Here is a 20,547-nt window from a genome sequence, read left to right on the forward strand (position 1 = left end):
TGAGATTCAATTGCCATTCCCTGCAGCATGCGTCAATTCGCTGCAGATCCTCCTGCATTTCAGTACAGTTTTCCATTGTTACAACCTCTCGATATACCACAGCATCACCTGCAAAAAGCCTCAGTGAACTTCCGATGACATCCGCAAGGTCATTTATGTATATTGTGAATAGCAACGGTCCTACGACACTTCCCTGCGGCACACCGGAAATCACTCTTACTTCGGAAGACTTCTCTCCATTGAGCATGACATGCTGCGTTCTGTTATCTAGGAACCCTTCAATCCAAACATGCAATTGGTCTGATAGTCCACATGCTCTTACTTTGTTCATTAAACGACTGTGGGGAACTGTATCGAAGTCAAGAAACACGGCATCTACGTGGGACCTCTCCGTAACGCTATGAATGCCAAACAAAAGTCCTTCTTTCGAATCGAACCAGTCATCGAGCCATTTTCGTACATTTTGATACGAACTGAAGCTTCGTTCAGCGAGAGCGTGCCCCAGTGAAGCAAATAGATGATAATCCGACGGAGCCATCTCTGGAGAGTGAGCCACATGCGCTAGCATTTCACAACTGAACGCTTCGATCGTCTCCCTGAGCCGTTTTACTGTGTGTTAAGGGACGTTATCATGGAGCAATATAACGTTGTGGCGCCTTTATCCACATTCCGGTCGTTTTTCACGTAATGTTCGATTTAAATCGATCATTTGCTGTTGGTAGCGATCAGTGTTAACGACGTCACCAGCTCATAGATGACACCCTTCTGATCGCACCAAACACATAGTGTTCTTTGCAAAGCGATTTGGTCTTGCAGTGGATGTTGATGGTTCGCCTGGATTGGCCCATTATTTCCGACGCTTAAGTCATTCTTGCCGGCCGCTGTGGCCGAGCGGTTTTAGGCGCTTCAGTCATGAACCGCGATGCTGCTACGGTCGGAGGTTCGAATCCTGCCTCGGGCATCGATTTGTGTGATGTCCTTAGGTTAGTTAGGTTTAAGTGGTTCTAAGTTCTAGGGGACTGATGACCTCAGAGGTTAAGTCTCACAGTGCTCAGAGCCAGATAACTGCCGTCGCACCTGCAACTCACCTTCAGATTCTTCGTGTTGTGATCTTACCCTCCCACACATCAGTGTTAAATTGTTCTTAGTGCCTTGATTTGTTAGAAAGGCTTCGAGAGGCGTGAGATACACAAAAGAATAACTTTCTACTTACCTTCACTATCTTGTCGTCGTTCTTTATGCGTCGTTCTTGCGGGTGAAAGTTTGATTTTGTAGGTTCTTGTTGAGCTGAGTAACTGATGAGATTCACTCTGTTGCTCTGAATATCTTTTCATTTTATCCCATTTTTCTGCACCACACTGACTTCACAATCTCCAGTTTCGTAAAATTATCAATTACATTGTTGTAGACAAAATTAAAAACAACACATGCGCATGTGTCAGAAGCATGTACCCAATATTCCCAGTAACAATTTGTGGAAGTCGCAATATTCCAAAGAGTTTACGATGATAAAAGAAGAATCGCCACGAAGATGAAACATTAATTTGTAAATGAAAGTAGAAATAAATTTAGTAGTCAGCGTTGGAGTGTGGAGTTTATAATATGAATTTCAAATATGTCAGGTATTTTCGTAATTTGAAATATTTTTAAAAGAAGAGTAATTTTAACTGTACGTACAGAGCACTAAGAAATTAATTTCTTTTTCTCTACATTTTGGTCTGAAATGTAATACGCCGTATACAAAATCAAATGAAATTCTCCCAGCGAAAATAGCCGAGAATGTTCAGCTATACAAGATTCGGGATTAATCCTGGTATTGGCTGTTGTGGTGTTCAGTCCTGAGACTGGTTTGATGCAGCTCTCCATGCTGCTCTATCCTGTGCAAGCTTCTTCATCTCCCAGTACCTACTGCAACCTACATCCTTCTGAACCTGTAGAGTGTATTCACCTCTTGGTCTCCCTCTACGATTTTTACCCTGTGTGCTGCCCTGCAATACTAAATTGGTGATCCCTTTATGCCCTCAATATGTCCTACCAACCGAGCCCTTCTTCTATTCAAGTTGTGCCACAAATTTCTCTTCTGACCAATTCTGTTCAATACCTCCTCATTAGTTATGTGATCTACCCATCAAATATGCAGCATTCTTCTGTAGCACCACATTTCGAAAGCTTCTATTCTCTTCTTGTCCAAACTATTTATTGTCGATGTTTCACTTCCATACATGGCTACATTCCATACAAATACTTTCAGAAACTACTTCCTGACACTTAAATCTATACCCGATGTTAACAAATTTCTCTTCTTCAGAAACGCTTTCCTTGCCATTGCCAGTCTACATTTTATATCCTCTCTACTTCGACCATCATCAGTTATTTTGCTCCCCGAATTGGTATTGGCTACTTTTATATAAAAAAAATGTTAGGAAAGTGTGTCCCATTACCGTGTGTAGTAACATACCTGGCAGCCACACAAAGTAGACTAGCAGGCCATTGCGTTGTGTTCCAGGGTTCAGTATGGGTGTGGTTGGTCATGCACGAAGAACTCAACTGTCGGTGTGATAACGGGTTGGCTCTCGGACACTTCCCGTAGGAGTGACGTTGCCTGTGTCCGTGGTGCTTCGATACACTAGTGTTGGGTGACTGTTTAGAAGATGATCTCGATGGTGAACACACGTAGCTGTTGACGAGACGCCGGACGCCCTGGATTGGACTCTACTCCCCTGGAGGGAAGGTGTTCGTAGCACCGTGTTGCAGCTAGTGCAGGCGCAACTGAGCTGACCCGGTGGCCCCGTCTGTCGGACTGCCCTTCCTGGTGTGTCCCGTCACCCCGCGACTATCCGGCTGTCGCCGGTGCCGTCCGAACAGTGTGGGGCTGGTCCTGTGGCGCCGTCCGTTGGAGTCGTGTCCCCTGGTGTGATGTACTGTCCGGCCCCAGCGCTCTGTGGCTGGAGGTGCCGAGCTATGAGGCGCACGCAGCAGGTGGCGAGGTAACCGGACCGACCCACGCGCTCCCCCCGTCGGACCGTCCTGTCCCTCGGGCCGTCCTCCACCGTCACGGTGCGCCACGCGGTCGCCCCGTCCTGTGTATGAATGATACGGCTGCACTTCTACTCCAGCGCCGTCCGACACCCTCGCCTGCAGTCCATCGAAGAGGAGGGCGAGGAGGAGGTCTACCGCCTGGACCAGATCCGCGAGTTCGAGCAGGTCAACCCACTCTGGAGGGACGAGCTCACGCGCCTCCTGCTCGCAGGTACTGACAGAAACGACACAGCTGTCTGACGCACTGCTTCACGCATTCAAACTTGACTGACATGTCTCCTCCAACCCAAACCCACCAGTTCTTCCGTGGACAATTTCTTAAATGACTGAGCTACTGATGTACGACTCCCGACCCAAAATCGCTGCCAATACTGCTCTTCTACTTTCCAAACTTCTACACACAAGCACTGCTGCGTACCTGGAAGGAGAAAACCATCAACTGCGGTCTGAAGGTCCCTGGACCGCGGTCTGGAGGTCCCTGGACCGCGGTCTGGAGGTCCCTGGGCCGCGGTCTGGAGGTCCCTGGGCCGCGGTCTGGAGGTCCCTGGGCCGCGGTCTGGAGGTCCCTGGGCCGCGGTCTGGAGGTCCCTGGGCCGCGGTCGCGGTCTTGGAGGTCCCTGGGCCGCGGTCGCGGTCTTGGAGGTCCCTGGGCCGCGGTCGCGGTCTTGGAGGTCCCTGGGCCGCGGTCGCGGTCTTGGAGGTCCCTGGGCCGCGGTCGCGGTCTTGGAGGTCCAGATCCCCACTCCAGACCAGACCACAGAGTGGACGTCCACGTCCCCAGACCAAAGTCTAGACGTCCTTAGACCGCCTGCTTAGCTGAGTGGCGCCTGCACAGTGGCTCAGCATGTGCGGTCAGAGGGTTAACTGCCTTCTGTGATAATAAAAAAAAAATACTGAGTCAATGAACCAACGATAAACCTGAACAAGCGTCCAAGGACGTGCGCCTGGTACAAATACAATGCTCCATAACGAACGAAATGAGACATAAAAATGTAGTTACATGCTAGCCTCCGATGCAGCAAGTCTGGGTTCGAGATTTTCTCCGGCCGTGCACTGGGTGTTGTGTTTTCCTCATCGCCATTTCATCCTCACGACGCAGCGCGAGTCGGCCAGTGTGGCGTCGACCGCAGTGGACTTGCACTTGGCGGCCAAACTTACCCAGATGGGGCCTCCCGGCTGGAAATGCCACACGCTCATTTCATTCTTCGCAGCTTCTTAGCCACCTCCAGTTTCCTTCACCAGTTAACCGGTTTGATTCGCACCAGCCTCTTCATCTCGGAGCAACACTTTTGCAACCGACGTCCTCAGTTATTGGTCAGATACAGCCCACAGCTTGCGGTATAGCGATTAGTGGCAGTGGTGCTAGGTGCCGGGGTCGCGAGTTCGATTCCCGGCCGAGTCGGAGTGTCTCTTCTTTCAGGAACTGAGAGCGTTTCTGTCGTCTGATGACGAGATCGAAGAACGAAACAGGAGTGGACAGGGAAGAGGTAGGGGTGCGGTGTTGGAATCGGAATTTCAAGATTTTAAACACGGCTGACACAGTAACTGTTGACAATCTTCGTGGTAAATGATAACAGCCAAAGAGTTGCAGGATAAAGATTTATTCAAATTGCTTCGGTATATCTAAATATACCTTCATCAGAAGCAAAAATGCAGTAAAATCACATCGTGCAGTGGAGATACATGAAAGAATCGTGCCAAAGGCGTCGTCATTAATTAAAACACCGTCTCCATTTATAAAACTAAATTATGAAGAGAAGGTCGATGCGAACATGGCATAGCAACAGAGCTTCGCCTGTGAACTGTGAATTCTACAGACAGAGTCCCCTTCACATCCCGGAACACTGATACCGTGACCTTTGCCGCCGAACGAATTGTCTTCGCTTTCTTTGTGGCGGAGAATCAGCTTGTTTCCTCCGCTTTGACTGTTGTTTCGTGTCTGTGGCCACAAACCGGCGCAAAAAATGTTGTTAGTTTCTCCTAAAACGGGCCAAACATTGTTCTGGTATGTCCATACTCGCTCGTTTTTGATCTAGCCAGCGTGAAGAGTCGCGGCACCCATCTTGCAGACAATTCTTACATTCGTAATTCTTCAGTTAAAACGTGACGTACCCTTTCAGACGACCTGGGAAGCGCGAGCAATTTCGCGCTCTTTGACTCGACGGTCCTCTGTGACCATTTTGTGCACTTTTTCAATGATTTCTGGTTTCGTGACACACATAACCCGACCACTGTGCAAACCACCCTCGTATTCACCCTACGCCGTCCAGGTTGTGATGCCATCTTAGGGCACACTCAAGGTTGGCACAAAGAAGTGACTGCGCTGCAGTGTACGGTCCGGAGGCTTTGCTGGTTACCATTTGCACGGTCGCCACCTGTGTAAGCAGCGGCGGCGGCTGCCCTGGAGGCGAGGCCTGGAAGACAAAGCGGCGCTGGAGAGGGCTGGAGTCTGTCTGCTGTGCGCCCTTCAGCCGTCGCTGCGCCGGTCCCTTTGTTCGGGCTCTGTAGTCCAGCACGCCTCAGGTACCACACATTGCTCTGTACGCAGCTGCGTTGGAAAGTCGCAGCAGGCGCTGAGTGCGCCTCTAGGCACTGCGCAGTGCCTGGCGAAGGGTACTTATCACTCCTCACCGTATTCGATTTGCGTTCGGAGTTACGGGGATGATACGATGCACACGGTGTTACCAAACTTATGGGAGGGACAGTTAGACATACAAAAGAAGTTAGTTGGAGATTGTCCACTGACAGGATTCACTGCTGAGCGCTCCGGATTCCTGAATGGCAGTGAAAAGGCGATTGAATAGAGCAGCAGTATGGCCGTTCGGTTGTAGTTGTGTTTCCGTGTACAAGGGTGGTTTGATAAGCCAGGTAGAAAAAAAGTTCTGTAAACAACTCACCTTACTTATAAGGATAAACACGTGATCCAGCGATCTTCCAGCTTCTTCATCTCATCGAAAAAATAGGTTCTCTCAAACTCTGCAAAATACTTCTTGACTGCAACTATTACTTTCTCACTTGATGGAAAAATTTCTTCTTAGCAAGCAAACGTTTAACTTGGAAAACAGAAAGAAGTCACTTGGAGCTTTTGGCAAACTCTCTACACGTGTTTGGAAAAACAACAAACTCTCTTTGACCACCAAAATTGTTGTATATCAAACCTGCGTTCTCAGCATCCTTTTCTGTGCATCGGAAACATGGACTACCTGTGCCAAACAAGAAGTCGCCTCAATGCTTTCCAGGTGCCTGAGATCAATCCTAGGAGTAACGTGGAGTGACCGAGTGACCAACGAAGCAGTGCTATCTAAAACTAACTGCGACAGTATTTGAGCTGCCTTGAAGCAGAGACGACTCCGCTGGCTGGGACACGTCCACCGTATGGATCGTGACGGATTACCACGTGAGGTGAAGTTCTGAGAGATCTCTGTAGCCAAAAGACCTGTAGGATGTCCTGTATTGAGGTTCGAAGACTCCTGTAAACGAGATACGGAGAGCTTTGGAATCGTCACAAACAGATGGCAGGCACGGGCTAGCACGAGACCAGCAAGTGTACCAGCACATAAAAATGTGAAATGTTCCAAATCGTCGCCGGAAGCCATCGCACAGTGATACAAATCAACCAGTGTAAACGCACGGTCATACATGTATGAGGTTGATACTTGTCAACTCATACAAGTCGGGACACATGACGCAAAGTCGCATATACATGTATCTCATACAAATCACAGTGTAAACGCACCTCTAGACCTACTTAAACTAACCTCAGGACATCAAACACATCCGTGCCCGAGGCAGGATTCGAACCTGTGACCGTAGCAGTCGCGCAGTTCCAGACTAGAACTGCTCGGCCACCGCGGCCGACTTATTAGTGATTTCTCCTTGCTATAGCGAACACTTCAACCATCATCTGATGGGCAGATGATGGTTGTAGTGATGGCTAAAGCAAGGAGAAATCTACTGATACAGCACCAATATTGCTGGCCCCTCTTCTGGTCAGAACCGAGTTGGAATCTTCCAACACGTCGGTCAGGGGCCTGAAGACAGCCTAGTAAATCGCCGAAACTGGTAACCAGTTAAAGTAAGTTTGGAAACTAGACGGCTGGGAGGTGTTCAGATTGACACCCTGTATGGAGCAGCCGACTCCCGCAACTATCTCTGGAAAAGATGGACATGTGTTGAAATGCCGTGTCGGATGCGCTTTCGGTAGACTGCGAGGAATCTCGGCACCCATATAGCGCACAGCTTCTACATCTACATCCACACTCCGCAAGCCACCTGACGGTGTGTGGCGGAGGGTACCTTGAGTACCTCTATCGGTTATCCGTACTATTCCAGTCTCGTATTGTTCGTGGAAAGGAGGATTGTCGGTATGCCCCTGTGTGGGCTCTAATCTCTCTCATTTTATCCTCACGGTCTCTTCGCGAGGTATACGTAGGAGGGATCAATATACTGCTCGACTCCTCAGTGAAGGTATGTTCTCGAAACTTCAACAAAAGCCCGTACCGAGCTTCTGAGCGTCTCTCCTGCAGAGTCTGCCACTGGAGTTTATCTGTCATCTCCGTAACGCTTTCGCGATTACCAAATGATTCTGTAACGAAGCGCGCTCCTCTCCGTTGGATCTTCTCTCTCTCTTCTATCGACCCTATCTGGTACGCATCCCACACTGCTGAGCAGTACTCGAGCAGTGGGCGAACAAGCGTACTGTAACGTACTTCTTCTAATTTCGGAATGGACTTCCTTAGGATTCTTCCAATGAATCTCAGTCTGGCATCTGCTTTACCGACGATCAACTTGATATGATCATTCCATTTTAAACCACTCCTAATGCGGACTCCCAGATAATTTATGGAATTAACTGCTTCCAGTTGCTGACCTGGTATATTGTAGCTAAATGATGAGGGATCTATCTTCCTATGTATTCGCATCACATTACACTTGTCTACATTGAGAGTCAATTGCCATTCCCTGCACCATGCGTCAATTCGTTGCAGATCCTCCTGCATTTCAGTACAATTTTTCATCGTTACAACCTCTCGATATACCACAGCATCACCTGCAAAAAGCCTCAGTGAACTTCCGATATCATGCACAAGGGTTCTTCGTAGCCAACTGTCCGAGCAGGATATTGTCCACTTGCTCAGCTCAGATGTCTACAGCCGCAGCAATCTCAAGTGTTTTATTTGTTATTTTTTATTTTGTCGTTGGTTTCCTCTGTAGCGACTTCAGTCGGATGGCCGGAATGGTTTTCGCCTTCGGTACTTATCCGACCACGTTTCAATTCTTTAATCCAAAAAATAAATGGTTTTCAATGACGGTGCAGAGTCCGCGTGAACTTTAGGCAGTTCTGTTTTGATTTGTGCGGCAGTCAAATACTGCAAATGGAAATGTTTATTAGCAGCACGAAACTCTGTTTTCTCCTTTGTGAATCTCTCACTGACCAGTTCAGGCGGCTGTCAACAGTGAGCTGTGCGCTATTGAAACTCTTTACACAAACGTTGCTTATAATCCGCCTTGATTGCAAAATTTTGTATTCATATGACCGGTTTCGGTTCATTCAGAACCGTCTTCAGAGCTGATATTTCAGTTATAGGAGTATCCCGTCCAAATTCAGCAAATGTGACGCAGCATGTGAAAGTTACTGGGTTTGGACGGGTTACTCCTGTAACTGAAATATCAGATCTGAAGACGGTTCTGAATGAAACGAAATCGGTCATATGTATAAAAAATTTTGCAATCGAGACGGATTATAAGTAACATTATACAATCACGGATTGCTGCTATCCCATCAGACATTGTCTGTTTTTGCTTTATACAAACCTTGGCAGACTCAAGCTTACCAACAACGAAGGCGCGAAAAAGAAAAAAAAATTACCAGCCTTGTCAAACCACTTCGTACTTTGTGGTCCTAAATATTTTGTGTCTTTATTTGTATCGATTCGTTCTTTTTCTTTTATATGAGCGGTTGGTTTTACATGCATACTTAATGTTTGTATTGTATACTGTTTATATTTGATTCATGTGATCTACTACGCCAAACGCTAATAAGTTAATTGTTAAAAAAATTTAACGCCTGTTTATGAAAGGACGCGTGGAGATACACGAGTCAGTAAACTGACCGCCGGAGGTGTTTTCCATTAAAACGATTCGCGTCTGGTCCAGGAAAGACTGTATACACAGTCGCAAAGTAAGTCCTAACTCCCATATTGGAAGTTGCAGGTGGATTAAAAGTGTGTAACTGGGGCTGGAAGCTGGCACCTTCGCCCTTGGCGACTGAGCGACGCGGGCCGCCAGATCTTCACCCCCGCCAGTGCTGGAGGTCGCGGCTTCGAGTGTGAATGCCGCGCGCGCAGTCGTACAGTGGAACCCATCTAACCCGACCTTGGGTGGCCCGTCACTCCGGTTTCTCCGACCACGCTCAGACGCCTGCCGGGCCGTTGTTGCCGTGTCCATCGCTGTGCATATTGCTGTACTGTACGTTACTGTGCAGTTTTATCCTCTGTTGGCATTAAAAAGGTCGTTGTTTGCTTTATTCCGTGTTCTCTGCAGTACTTATTACTGTAGGTTCACTGTGTGTACAGTTGTCTCATTTTCAACATGTCTAGATTCAAAACGTAAACACGTAACTCTTTGCCTAAATGAAATATTAGCAGTGCTACAAAAGACTGGACGAAGAGAATCGCTGCAAAAAGTTGCAAGGGACTGAATGTAGGTTTTATGGCTTTTAAAGATTAGAGGAAGAATCGGAAAGACATTGAATCCTATACGGTTACGTTTGATGGTGAAAACACACTGAAGAATCGCAAAACATTAAAAAAAAGTCCAAACCTGAACTGCTTGATTACGCATTGTGGATGTGGTTTTGTCAAGAAAGAAAGAAAGAAGGAAAGGAACTCCAATGTCCGGGCCAATTCTCGTAGAAAAAGCGATAGTTTCTCACAAAGAACTGAAACCGAAAGTAAATTCGCTGCCAGCGAAGCATGGATTGATCGTTGGAAAACTCGTAATCGTGTCCGATTCGTTTCTATTTCCGGTGAAAAATCTCCTGAAGCCGCAGCTGCTAACGAGTTTTCGGTGAAGTTTCAAGAAAAATTGTAGGCGAAAATCAACTGTTACCCTGCCAAGTGTGTAACATCTACGAGACAGGGCTGAACTTTAAAGTGTTGCCAACAAAAATGCTCGCAGCTTCAGATGGAACCGTGGTAGGCATGGAACGTATAAAAAAAAAAGAATAACATTCATTCCTTGGAGCAACGCAGATGCTACCCACGAGCTCCCCTCGTTCGTCATTGGCAAATCTAAGAAGCCGAGGGCATTCAAAAATATAAACTTATCTTCCTTGCCGGTTTATTACCGCAATCAAAAATCTGCTCGGATGGACTGCAAATTTTTTAAATCCTGGTTTTTCGACGAGTTTGTGGCACCGGACGAAGAAGACTGAAAGCAAAAATATCTGCCCGTTCGTGCTCTACTGCTGTTGGATAACGGACTAACACATCCATCTGAGGAAGATTGGGTGAAAGGGGGCATAAAACCTCTCTTTCTGTCTCCGAATGAGACCTCACTCATCCAACCAATGGATCAGGGCGTTATCGAACGGTTAAAAAGGCGATATCGCAGTAAGTATGTCAGCACGATCTTGGAAAAAATCTGTAGGCCATAACTTATTTGAGGCAATGAAATCCCTGAAAATCAAAGACGCTATCTACACAATCGCTGCAGCATTTTTTTAGTTAATATATTCTTTAACACTGTAAAAAACATTTTTGTATTACTGTAGACGTCTTTTAGTTCTTAAATCGTTTAATTTTTTGTAGTAAACGGCCTTTTTATATTTTTTGCAATAAAAATCCGATTTTTCGGATAGTGCGACCATGATCGCGGTCCCGAAGGTGAGTGATCAGAGGGGTTCCGCTGTACTCTGCCGGAACGTTTCAAATAGGCGCGCATTGCGCTGCAGAGTGAACATTCGTTCTGGAAACTCCCACGCTACCCGGAACAACTCCCAGACAAGGTTCTCTTCTTAGATAGCTTTGTGCTGGCTGTACGTGTGAGCCGTCTGACGCCGGTGCCCGCTGCTGTTTCAGAGGAGGACGAGGCGCAGATCTTCGTCAAGTTCTTCCGCTTCCACAAGTGCTACGACCTGATCCCCACCAGCGCCAAGCTGGTCGTCTTCGACACGCAGCTGCTCGTCAAGAAGGCCTTCTTCGCGCTCGTCTACAACGGTGAGTCCACAAGACGTACCTGTACCTGTACCTGTACTACAGCCCGGCCGGCGGGATACTGGCGCACGCCTAAGCTAGGCAACCCGAGTCACATCGTCTCTCCCTGATGCGGGAGGTGTAAGTTGGGCTGCCTAGCTTAGGCGTGGGCAGTCATATTCATCTGGGCCAATATTACATATTTTAACCACTCCGTTTAAGGGGACATTGTACGAGAAATTCGTTCAAATTTGACATTTTTTTTAGTCTCCGTAATGTAACTGGTGATCAAAAAGCCAGTATAAATTTGAAAACTGAATAAATCACGGAATAATGTAGATAGAGAGGTACAAATTGACACACATGCTTGGAATGATATGGGGTGCCGGCCGGAGTGGCCGTGCGGTTCTAGGCGCTACAGTCTGGAGCAGAGCGACCGCAACGGTCCCAGGTTCGAATCTTGCCTCGGGCACGGATGTGTGTCGTCCTTAGGTTAGTTAGGTTTAATTAGTTCTAAGTTCTAGGCGACTGAGGACCTCAGAAGTTAACTCGCATAGTGCTCAGAGCCATTTGAACCATTTTTTTTACATGGGGTTTTATTAGAACCAAAAAATACAAACGTTCGAAGAATGTGCGACAGATGGCGCTCCATCTGATCAGAATAGCAATAATTATCATAACAAAGTAAGGCAAAGCAAAGATGATGTTCTTTACAGCAAATGCTCAATATGTCCACCATCATTCCTCAACAATAGCTGTAGTTGAGAAATAATGTTGTGAACAGCACTGTAAAGCATGTCCGGAGTTACGGTGAGGCATTGGCGTCGGATGTTGTCTTTCGCCATCCCTAGAGATGTCGGTCGATCACGACACACTTGCGACTTCAGGTAACCCCAAAGCCAATAATCTCACGGACTGAGGTCTGGGGACCTGGGAGGCCGAGCGTGACGAAAGTGGCGGCTGAGCACACGATCATCACCAAATGACGCGCGCAAGAGATCTTTCACGCGTCTAGCAATATGGGGTGGAGCATTTTTGTTCTAATAAAACCCCAGGTCATTCCAAGCATGAGTTTCAATTTTTACCCCTCTATCTACATTATTCCATGGTTCATTAAGTTTTCAAATTTGTACTGACTTTTTGTTCACCCAGTACTTCGGACTTTGTGAACATTTTATTATACAGGGTGGTCCATTGATCGTTAAGCGCTGTTGGACGTGGACGACACTTGGATGGGTGACCATCCAGGCCGCCATGCGCTGTTGCCATTTTTCGCGGTACACTCAGCCTCCTGATGCGAATTGAGGAGCTACTCGACCGAATAGTGGCGGCTCCGGTCAAAGAAAACCATCTTAACGACCGGGAGAGCGGTGTGCTGACCCCACGCCCCTCCTATCCGCAACCTCCAGTGAGGATGACACGGCGGTCGGATGGTCCCGCTAGACCACTCGTGGCCTGAAGACGCAGTGCTAAAAAAAGGTGGTCCATTGATCGTCACCGGGGCAAATATCTCACGAAATAAACGTCAAACGAAAAAAAACTACAAAGAACGAAACTTGTCTAGCCTGAAGGGGGAAACCAGATGGCGTTATGGTTGGCCCGCTAGATGGCGCTGCCATAGGCCAAACGGATATCAACTGCGTTTTTTTAAAACTAGGAACCCCCATTTTTATTACATATTCGTGTAGTACATAAGGAAATATGGTTTAGTTGGAGCACTTCTTTGCTTTGTGATAGATGGCGCTGTAATAGTCACAAACATATGGCTGACAATTTTAGACGAAAAGTAGGTAACATGTAGGCTTTTTAAATTAAAATACATAATATAGGTACTTTTGAACATTTTATTTCGGTTGCTCCAATGTGATACATGTACCTTTGTCAACTTACCATTTCTGAGAACGCATGCTGTTACAGCGTGATTACCTGTGAATGCCACATTAAAGCATTAAATGCTCAAAATTATGTCAGTCAACCTCAATGCATTTGCCAATACGTGTAACGACATTCCTGTCAACAGCGAGTAGTTCGCCTTGCGTAATGTTCGCACATGCATTGGCAATGCGCTGACGCATGTTGTCAGGCGTTGTCGGTGGATCACGATAGCAAATATCCTGCTACTTACCCCACAGAAAGAAATCTGGGGACGTCAGATCCGGTGAACTTGCAGGCACGGTATGGTGCTTCGACGACCAATCCACCTGTCATGAAATCTGCTATTCAATACCGCTTCAACCGCACGCGAGCTATGTGCCGGACATCCATCGTGTTGGAAGTACATCGCCATTCTGTCATGCAGTGAAACATATCGTAGTAACATCGGTGGAATATTACGTACGAAATCAGCATACACTACACCATTTAGATTGCCATCGCTAAAGTGGGGGCCAATTATCCTTCCTCCCATAATGCCGTACCATACATTAACCCGCCAAGGTCGCTGATGTTCCACATGTCGCAGCCATCGTGGATTTTCCGTTGCCCAATAGTGCATATTATGTCGGTTTAGGTTAGCTCTGTTGGTGAATGACGCTTTGTCGCTAAATAGAACGCGTGCAAAGAATCTGTCATCATCCCGTAATTTCTCTAGTGCCCAATGGCAGAACTGTACACGACGTTCAAAGTCGTCGCCAAGCATTTCCTGGTGCATAGAAATATGGTACGGGTGCAATCGATGTTGATGTAGCATTCTCAACACCGCCGTTTCTGTGATTACCGATTCTCGCGCATTTTGCTGCTACTGATTCACGGATTAACCGCGACAGCAGCTAAAACACCTAGTTGGCATCATCATTTGTTGCAGGTCGTGGTTGACGTTTGACACTTGGCTGAACACTTACTGGTTCCTTAAATATCTTAACTATCCGGTGAACGGTCCGGACACTTTGATGATGTTGTCCAGGATACCGAGCAGCGTACATAGCACACGCCGCCCGTTGGGCATTGAGACCGCAATAGCCACACATCAACACCATATCGACCTTTTCCGCAATTTGTAAACAGTCTGTTTTGACACGGGTAATGTGTCACGAAGCAAATAACGTCCGCACTGGCGGAATGTTACGTGATACCACGTACTTACAGGTTTGTGATTATTACAGCGCCATCTATCACCAAACGAAAAAATGGTCCAACTAAAACATTCATATTTCTTTACGTACTACACGAATATGTATTAAAAAAATGGGGGTTCCTATTTAAAAAAACGCAGTTGATATCCGTTTGACGAATGGCAGCGCCATCTAGCGGGCCAACCGTAGCTCCATCTGGTTTCCCCCTTCAAGCTAGACGAGTTTCGTTCTTTGTAGTTTTTTCGTTTGACGCTTACTTTGGGAGATTTTGGCCCGGTCACTATCAATGGACCACCCTGTATAATAGATTAAAGTCTGACGATTGTGAGACCTTCAAATATTTTGCATGTTGACGCGTGACTGTCAAATTTCGCGGCTACGCATATACTGCGAAAGTTGAGCCGTCATGCCTTGGGAACAACAGTGTACAACAGAAGGCTGCGATTTGCTTTGCTTTGCTTTGCTTTGCGCCTACTGCCACGTCTCATAAGTTGGCATTACGAATAAACAAATCAGTGCTTTGTTTCTGATACCAGTTTTCGTTGAAAGCAGTGTGATTGTCGGATATTTTTTTTTAGTAAGGTAACATCTATCGCTTTTTATACGTAAATAAAATAAGTGTAAAAGTAACTTCAAGAAACGCAAATTTGCTGGTAATTGGTATGTGAGACATGCATTTTCTTCTGAAGTACTTGAAAACACGTGTGCTAGCCATGTAATGGTTTGCGCCCACCTCCAGCAAACACTTGGTGTAAATACAGGCATGCTGATTTTTCTGTCACACTGCATGAATTTGCACACAAACATTCTTTTTTTGGCAGTAATGGTGGCAATGAAACCTATTTGTAGAGATTTGTCAAACCCTGAGCTACTAAAGAAGTGTTTACACGGGAAGACTCAGAATGTGAATGAGTCCTTCAATAATGTTGTGTGGTGCCGTGCGCCTGAAAATGTATTTGTTGGCTTTACGATGTTAGCAGCGTCTCACGCTTTAATAACTATTTAATGGTGAGAACTATGAAAGACTTAAGGTTCTGGAGATGTTAGGGGTAAGAGTCGGACGAAGACAGCTAAAGGACTGCGGGAAGCGTGTGAGCTTCGTGTACGTGAAGAGGAGTTAGCTGCTCATCACATGACAAAAGAAGCGAGAAAGCAAAGGAGGTGGCAAACAACTGGGCTGTTATGACAATGAAGAAGACACAGACTGTGGGCCAGGGCAATTCTAGTGCACAAAACACGCCGAAATGTAAGTCTGTGCAAGAATTTGTAATACAGAAGTTTTAAACCTCAATATCTCTGAACTACATTTTTTGCAGTAAATGATCTGTTTTCTAAAAAAGTACTGATGGTTGAGACATGAAATTTTCGCAGCGTACCAAGTGTGAGATTCGACATATATGGAACTAGAATAATTAAAATTTCCTGAGGTGTTTCGTTTTTATGTTCATTTATTTACAGAATTGTCACAAGATTGAGTGCTTGGAAAAAAGAAGATAACATGCCCAACAATACAATTTTAGTAACAATTCTTGATCAGTGTATCTAGAAAGGTGCATTAAATAAATATGGAAACTTGTAAGTTGGCGTCTTGAAAAGTATCCAGGATAATGGGTCTCAAAATTCTATAATTTAACATTGACGGTACAGGACATACAGTGTCCCATTAAATCAATGGATTGAATGCGCTGGTTGTACTAATAAGGGAAGGAGCAGTGGTGTGTGTGTGTGTGTGTGTGTGTGTGTGTGTGTGTGTGTGTGTAAAAGGAGGGGGGGGGGGTATGCTGGAGGAAGTTAATGAATGGGCTTCCAGCAACGGCTGCTACGCTGGTGATATTAATCCACGCAGAACCAGAATGATTGCACTAGCAATCCGGCTTCGTAGCCTATTTGCAGTGGGCTGTTTATAAAATACTGAAATGGCAGTATCGAGTGTCGATATTTTCTTTTTATTTTACTTTTTTCGTAGTTTTCGGTGAATATTTGAAATTATTTTTTTGGAACTATAGTAGAACGTAATTTTGTTTTCACTGTCTGAGGGAGTCTTACTATTTTTGGAGCCTTCACGTACAGTCTTTCTCTTTGACTTTGCGAAGCAGGTATAGGTCGCGCTACGTACTACTCCGGTTGCACTGGGGGGGGGGGGGGGGGGGAGGGGGGAGGGAGGGGTGAAAATCGGATTTGTGACGAAACCAAACGACGGACACATCGGACACTTTGTAGTGCGCCACTTGCGTGCAATTAGTATTGTTAGCAATTTGGTAATCGCCAAGCTCTAAGTGAGATAGACACGCTGCTAAGCTGTTGATTTACAAAATATCTAACAATAAATCAATAGTTAAATTTACAGCTGTCTAATCGGCTGTGTGTTTACAGTGTGCAACCGATAGTTTTGAGGGCTGGTGTGTTGATACCTTATTTGCGGTTGACACAGCGCTACTTTCCGTCCATACACGGAGGGTCGTTATCGATCATATTTTCAGTATAGATGTATCGGATACCCTGTATTTTAAAAAATGTATCAGCAGTCCTAATCTGCATGATTGTTTTGTGTACTGTGCTTTAGATGAGAACGGCTTTCCTATTGGCCATGGCATTCCAAAGGAAGGGTATGACCACGATGCGGCAGTTAATGGATGCAGAAAGAGACAGAGTGAACGCTTTTATTACGGTTGTCGTAGTTACTGGTGAATCTCCCGGGTCTGTGAATCTTGTGTGTTCCCTGACGTTTCGGCCAGAACTGTGGTGGACATCCTCAGAGGTGCCCTTGTTTCCGCTGAGTCGTGCTGACTGACGGATAGCTCGGAAACGGGCGGGCTAGTTTATACGTGATCGGCAGAGTGAATACTTCTCGGAGATAAAACTATCGAACTGCCGTACGTCAAAGATAAAACTTTATCTACAGATTGTGTACAGATATTACCCATATATCGTAAATTTTCATGGCGGCTTCATTTCTGTTAAAATTATCCCCATGCACGAGTTGTGTTCAAAAAGTGACTTCATATTTTTATGAAAAGATATTCATTTATTTATCAATATCAAGTTGCCCCCTTCAAAGTAATCCCACTCCGATACAATACACTTCTGCCAGCACTTCTCGTAAGTACTTTTCTGTACAGCATTGACTACTTCTAGCGATGCAGTTTTATTTCCTCAGTCGTTCAAAATGTCCGTTCTTTCATAGTTCTCTTCAGTTTTGGGAACAGGAAAAAGTCGCAGGGGGCCAAATCCGGTGAGTACGGTGGCTGAAGCGGAATGGTCGTGTTGTTTTTGGCCAGAAAATCTCTCACAAGCATCGATGAGTGAGCAGGTGCGTTGTGATGCAAAAGCCACGAATTGTTTTTGCCAAATTCCTGACGTTCTTCGCGTATCGCGTCTCGCAAACCGCGCATAGCGTGAAGGTAATACTCATTATTGACCGTCCGACCTTGAGGCAAAAATCCATGTTGCACTGCGACATGTTTTTTTTTTTTTTTTTTTTTTTTTTTCTGCGGAATGCTTCCATTGGGACGTTAAGCTTTGGTTTCGACGTAATAATGGTAAAGTAATGTTTCGTCATCAGTTATGACGACCCATTCGAGCAAATCAGGATCATCACTGACGTCATTCAAGAAATCCTCAGCGATGCACGTGGGATCGTTCTTCTGATCAGAATTGAGAAGTTCTGGAACAAACTTCGCCGACACACGTCTTGTGCCCGAAACATCCGGAAAAAATTGCATGACACGAGCCGACCGATACGCCAACATCCTCAGCCACTTTTCTTACGGTAATTTGACGATTTTACAAAACAATTTTCTGCGTAGCTTCGACGTTATCATCTGTTGTTGTTGTGCTGGGGCGTCCAGAGCGGTTCTCTGCCATCTCGGAAGAGCTTGTGCCACTTATATATATTACCGTGCCGACCGGAGTGGCCGAGCGGTTCTGGGCGCTACAGTCTGGAACCGCGCGACCGCAGGTTCGAATCCTGCCTCGGGCATGGATGTTGGTGCTGTCCTTAGGTTAGTTAGGTTTAAGTAGTTCCAAGTTCTAGGGGACTGATGACCTAAGATGTTAAGTCCCATAGTGCTCAGAGCCATTCGAAGACTCACCGTATGTGACTGTCAACATTTCAAGTGTTTTTAGAGCACTTGATTCCATTTTTCACACAAAATTTGATGCAAATTTAATAACCAGTGAAAAAGTTGTCGAAGAATAGCTCGTAGTTATGAACAAAAGTGTACCTGTAGCAACAAATGCAGCCAGTAGTAAGCGAGAAAAGGATGAAATTTCACTTGTTAAAAAAAAAAAAATTGTTGTGGTTTTGAACTTCCACTGCTATGAGTGTGAATCCTGAATCCTTCCTGGTCATGCTGACGAAGTTTTACTAATTTATTTGAAAAAGTATAGACAGCAGAAATTAAAATGTCCTGTGGTGCCTCTCCTGCTGCAAGTCGGCCTGTTTGACGTCCTACCGCCCCTCAAAGGGTTTGTAACACCTGAAAATACCATACACGGTTGTATTACGTAATAAATGTGTGAGACTTGTTGTGAAATCCAGATGTAATTGTATAACTTCGTAAGAAATATTTGTGTAGTAATCTCCTACGGAGATGCATAGACAAATGGAAAAAAGTAAATAGAAACAGTAACCGGGCTTCGAACACGGGGCCGCAAAAGCGACGCTAACCGGTGTGCAGACCATATCGCTACTAGGCACCTTACGTTTCGTCAGAATCTTTGACCGCCGCCTTCCGAGAAACGGTCGATCGCGTGCAGATGAGCTGGACCCGTGTTCGCTTATTTCGCCCCACTTCCAGTGAGCCAAGTTCCTATGAAATTGGGTTACTCAGCTTTGCGTCTTCTCTTAGACGGCGGAACGAGGTGCATCTCTGGAAGTCCAACGCAGTTCTGGATGAAACGTCGCGAATGAAGAAACGACCATACGCCCCGCAAGAAAAAGACACGTTAGATAAATAAAGGGAAAGGAGAATACGGTGGAAATTCGCCTACTAGAAAGAACAGTTCGTTATGCTAGACGTAGCATCTAGCTGCGAGGGCGAAACTTTTGCCTACAAATTTGACAAAGTAATTTGTGAGACCCCCCCCCCCCCCCCCCCACACACACACACACACTCACTTTAAAGAAAATTGTGGAGGAGCGTATAAAGTAATGTCGCTGTTCGTCTTTGTAATCCTTGTAAACAAACAGCCTCGTAAGTGTGAGACTGTTAAACTACTGCCACACCGTAAGTAGCGGTTTATTTTCAATATATGAAGGTGGTTAGAAAAGTTCTCGGAACGGAGTAGAAAAAAAGTACTTAAATCACAGAATTTTTTTTAGTTTTTATTTGTAAATGTGGTCTCCTTGTATATTAGTGCACTTTGTCCGACTATGTTCCAGTGCCTTGGTCCCCTCTCCAAAATGAGTTTCATACAGGCCTGCAAAATAGTTGTCAACTCCGGCTATCAGTTCTTCGTTTGATGTGAATCTTCGCCCACCGAGAAAAATTTTCAGTTTTGGGAAGAGAGGGAAGTCTGATGGAGCCGTATCAGGTGAAAAAGGCGGGTGTAGCAACAGTTCATACCTTAATTCGTGTAATTTTGCCATGGCGACGGCATAATGATTGATACATTCAATGATTTTTTTATTGATCCAGTTTTATCATATGGCACAAATTGTACAGGTCAAACATAAGTTACAATAATACATAGTAATAGCTAAATAGTAGGCAAATTAAAATTAGGTTAGGTACCTAATACAATTAACTTTGTCACTTGTTCAGAAATTCTCTGACAGAATAGAAACAGTGCTTTATTACAAATGCTTTTAGTTTAGCTTTAAATATTCGATGAGTAGTATTTTTTATTTCCCCTGGTATCTGTTTGTGTAGTATTACACGAATGTTAATTATGCTCCTCTGATAGGTGGTTGTTCTGAGGTATTTTTGATGTATATTTCATTCCCTTCTGGTACTATAGTTGAGTACATTCTTGTTCTGTAACAGTTTGCCAAAAGTGTACTCATCTATAGTACCAGAAGGGAAAACAGTTTGCCTACCCTCAGACTTCAAGAAGAATATAATAATTCCAATCCCAAGGAAAGCACGTGTTGGCAGATGTGAAAATTACCGAATAATCAGTTTAATCAGCCACAGCTGCAAAAGACTAACGCGAATTCTTTACAGACGAATGGAAAAACTAGTAGAAGCCGAGCTCGGGGAAGATCAGTTTGGATTCCGTAGAAATGCTGAAACACGTGA

General features: G+C 45.5%; 1 protein-coding gene across 1 annotated transcript in view; it reads left to right on the forward strand.

Moving 5' to 3' along the window:
• LOC126295071 (5'-AMP-activated protein kinase subunit gamma-2-like) overlaps nucleotides 1-20,547 on the forward strand; it is a gene marked incomplete at its 5' end in the record, with an annotated part of 207,609 nt that overhangs the window by 139,740 nt on the left and 47,322 nt on the right. The window contains one exon of the mRNA XM_049987317.1: nucleotides 11,121-11,258. Coding sequence (XP_049843274.1) covers nucleotides 11,121-11,258 — 138 coding nt within the window. The remainder of the gene's footprint in view (nucleotides 1-11,120; nucleotides 11,259-20,547) is intronic.

This window comes from Schistocerca gregaria, chromosome 11 (assembly GCF_023897955.1).
Source record: "Schistocerca gregaria isolate iqSchGreg1 chromosome 11, iqSchGreg1.2, whole genome shotgun sequence".
NCBI lineage: Eukaryota > Metazoa > Arthropoda > Insecta > Orthoptera > Acrididae > Schistocerca > Schistocerca gregaria.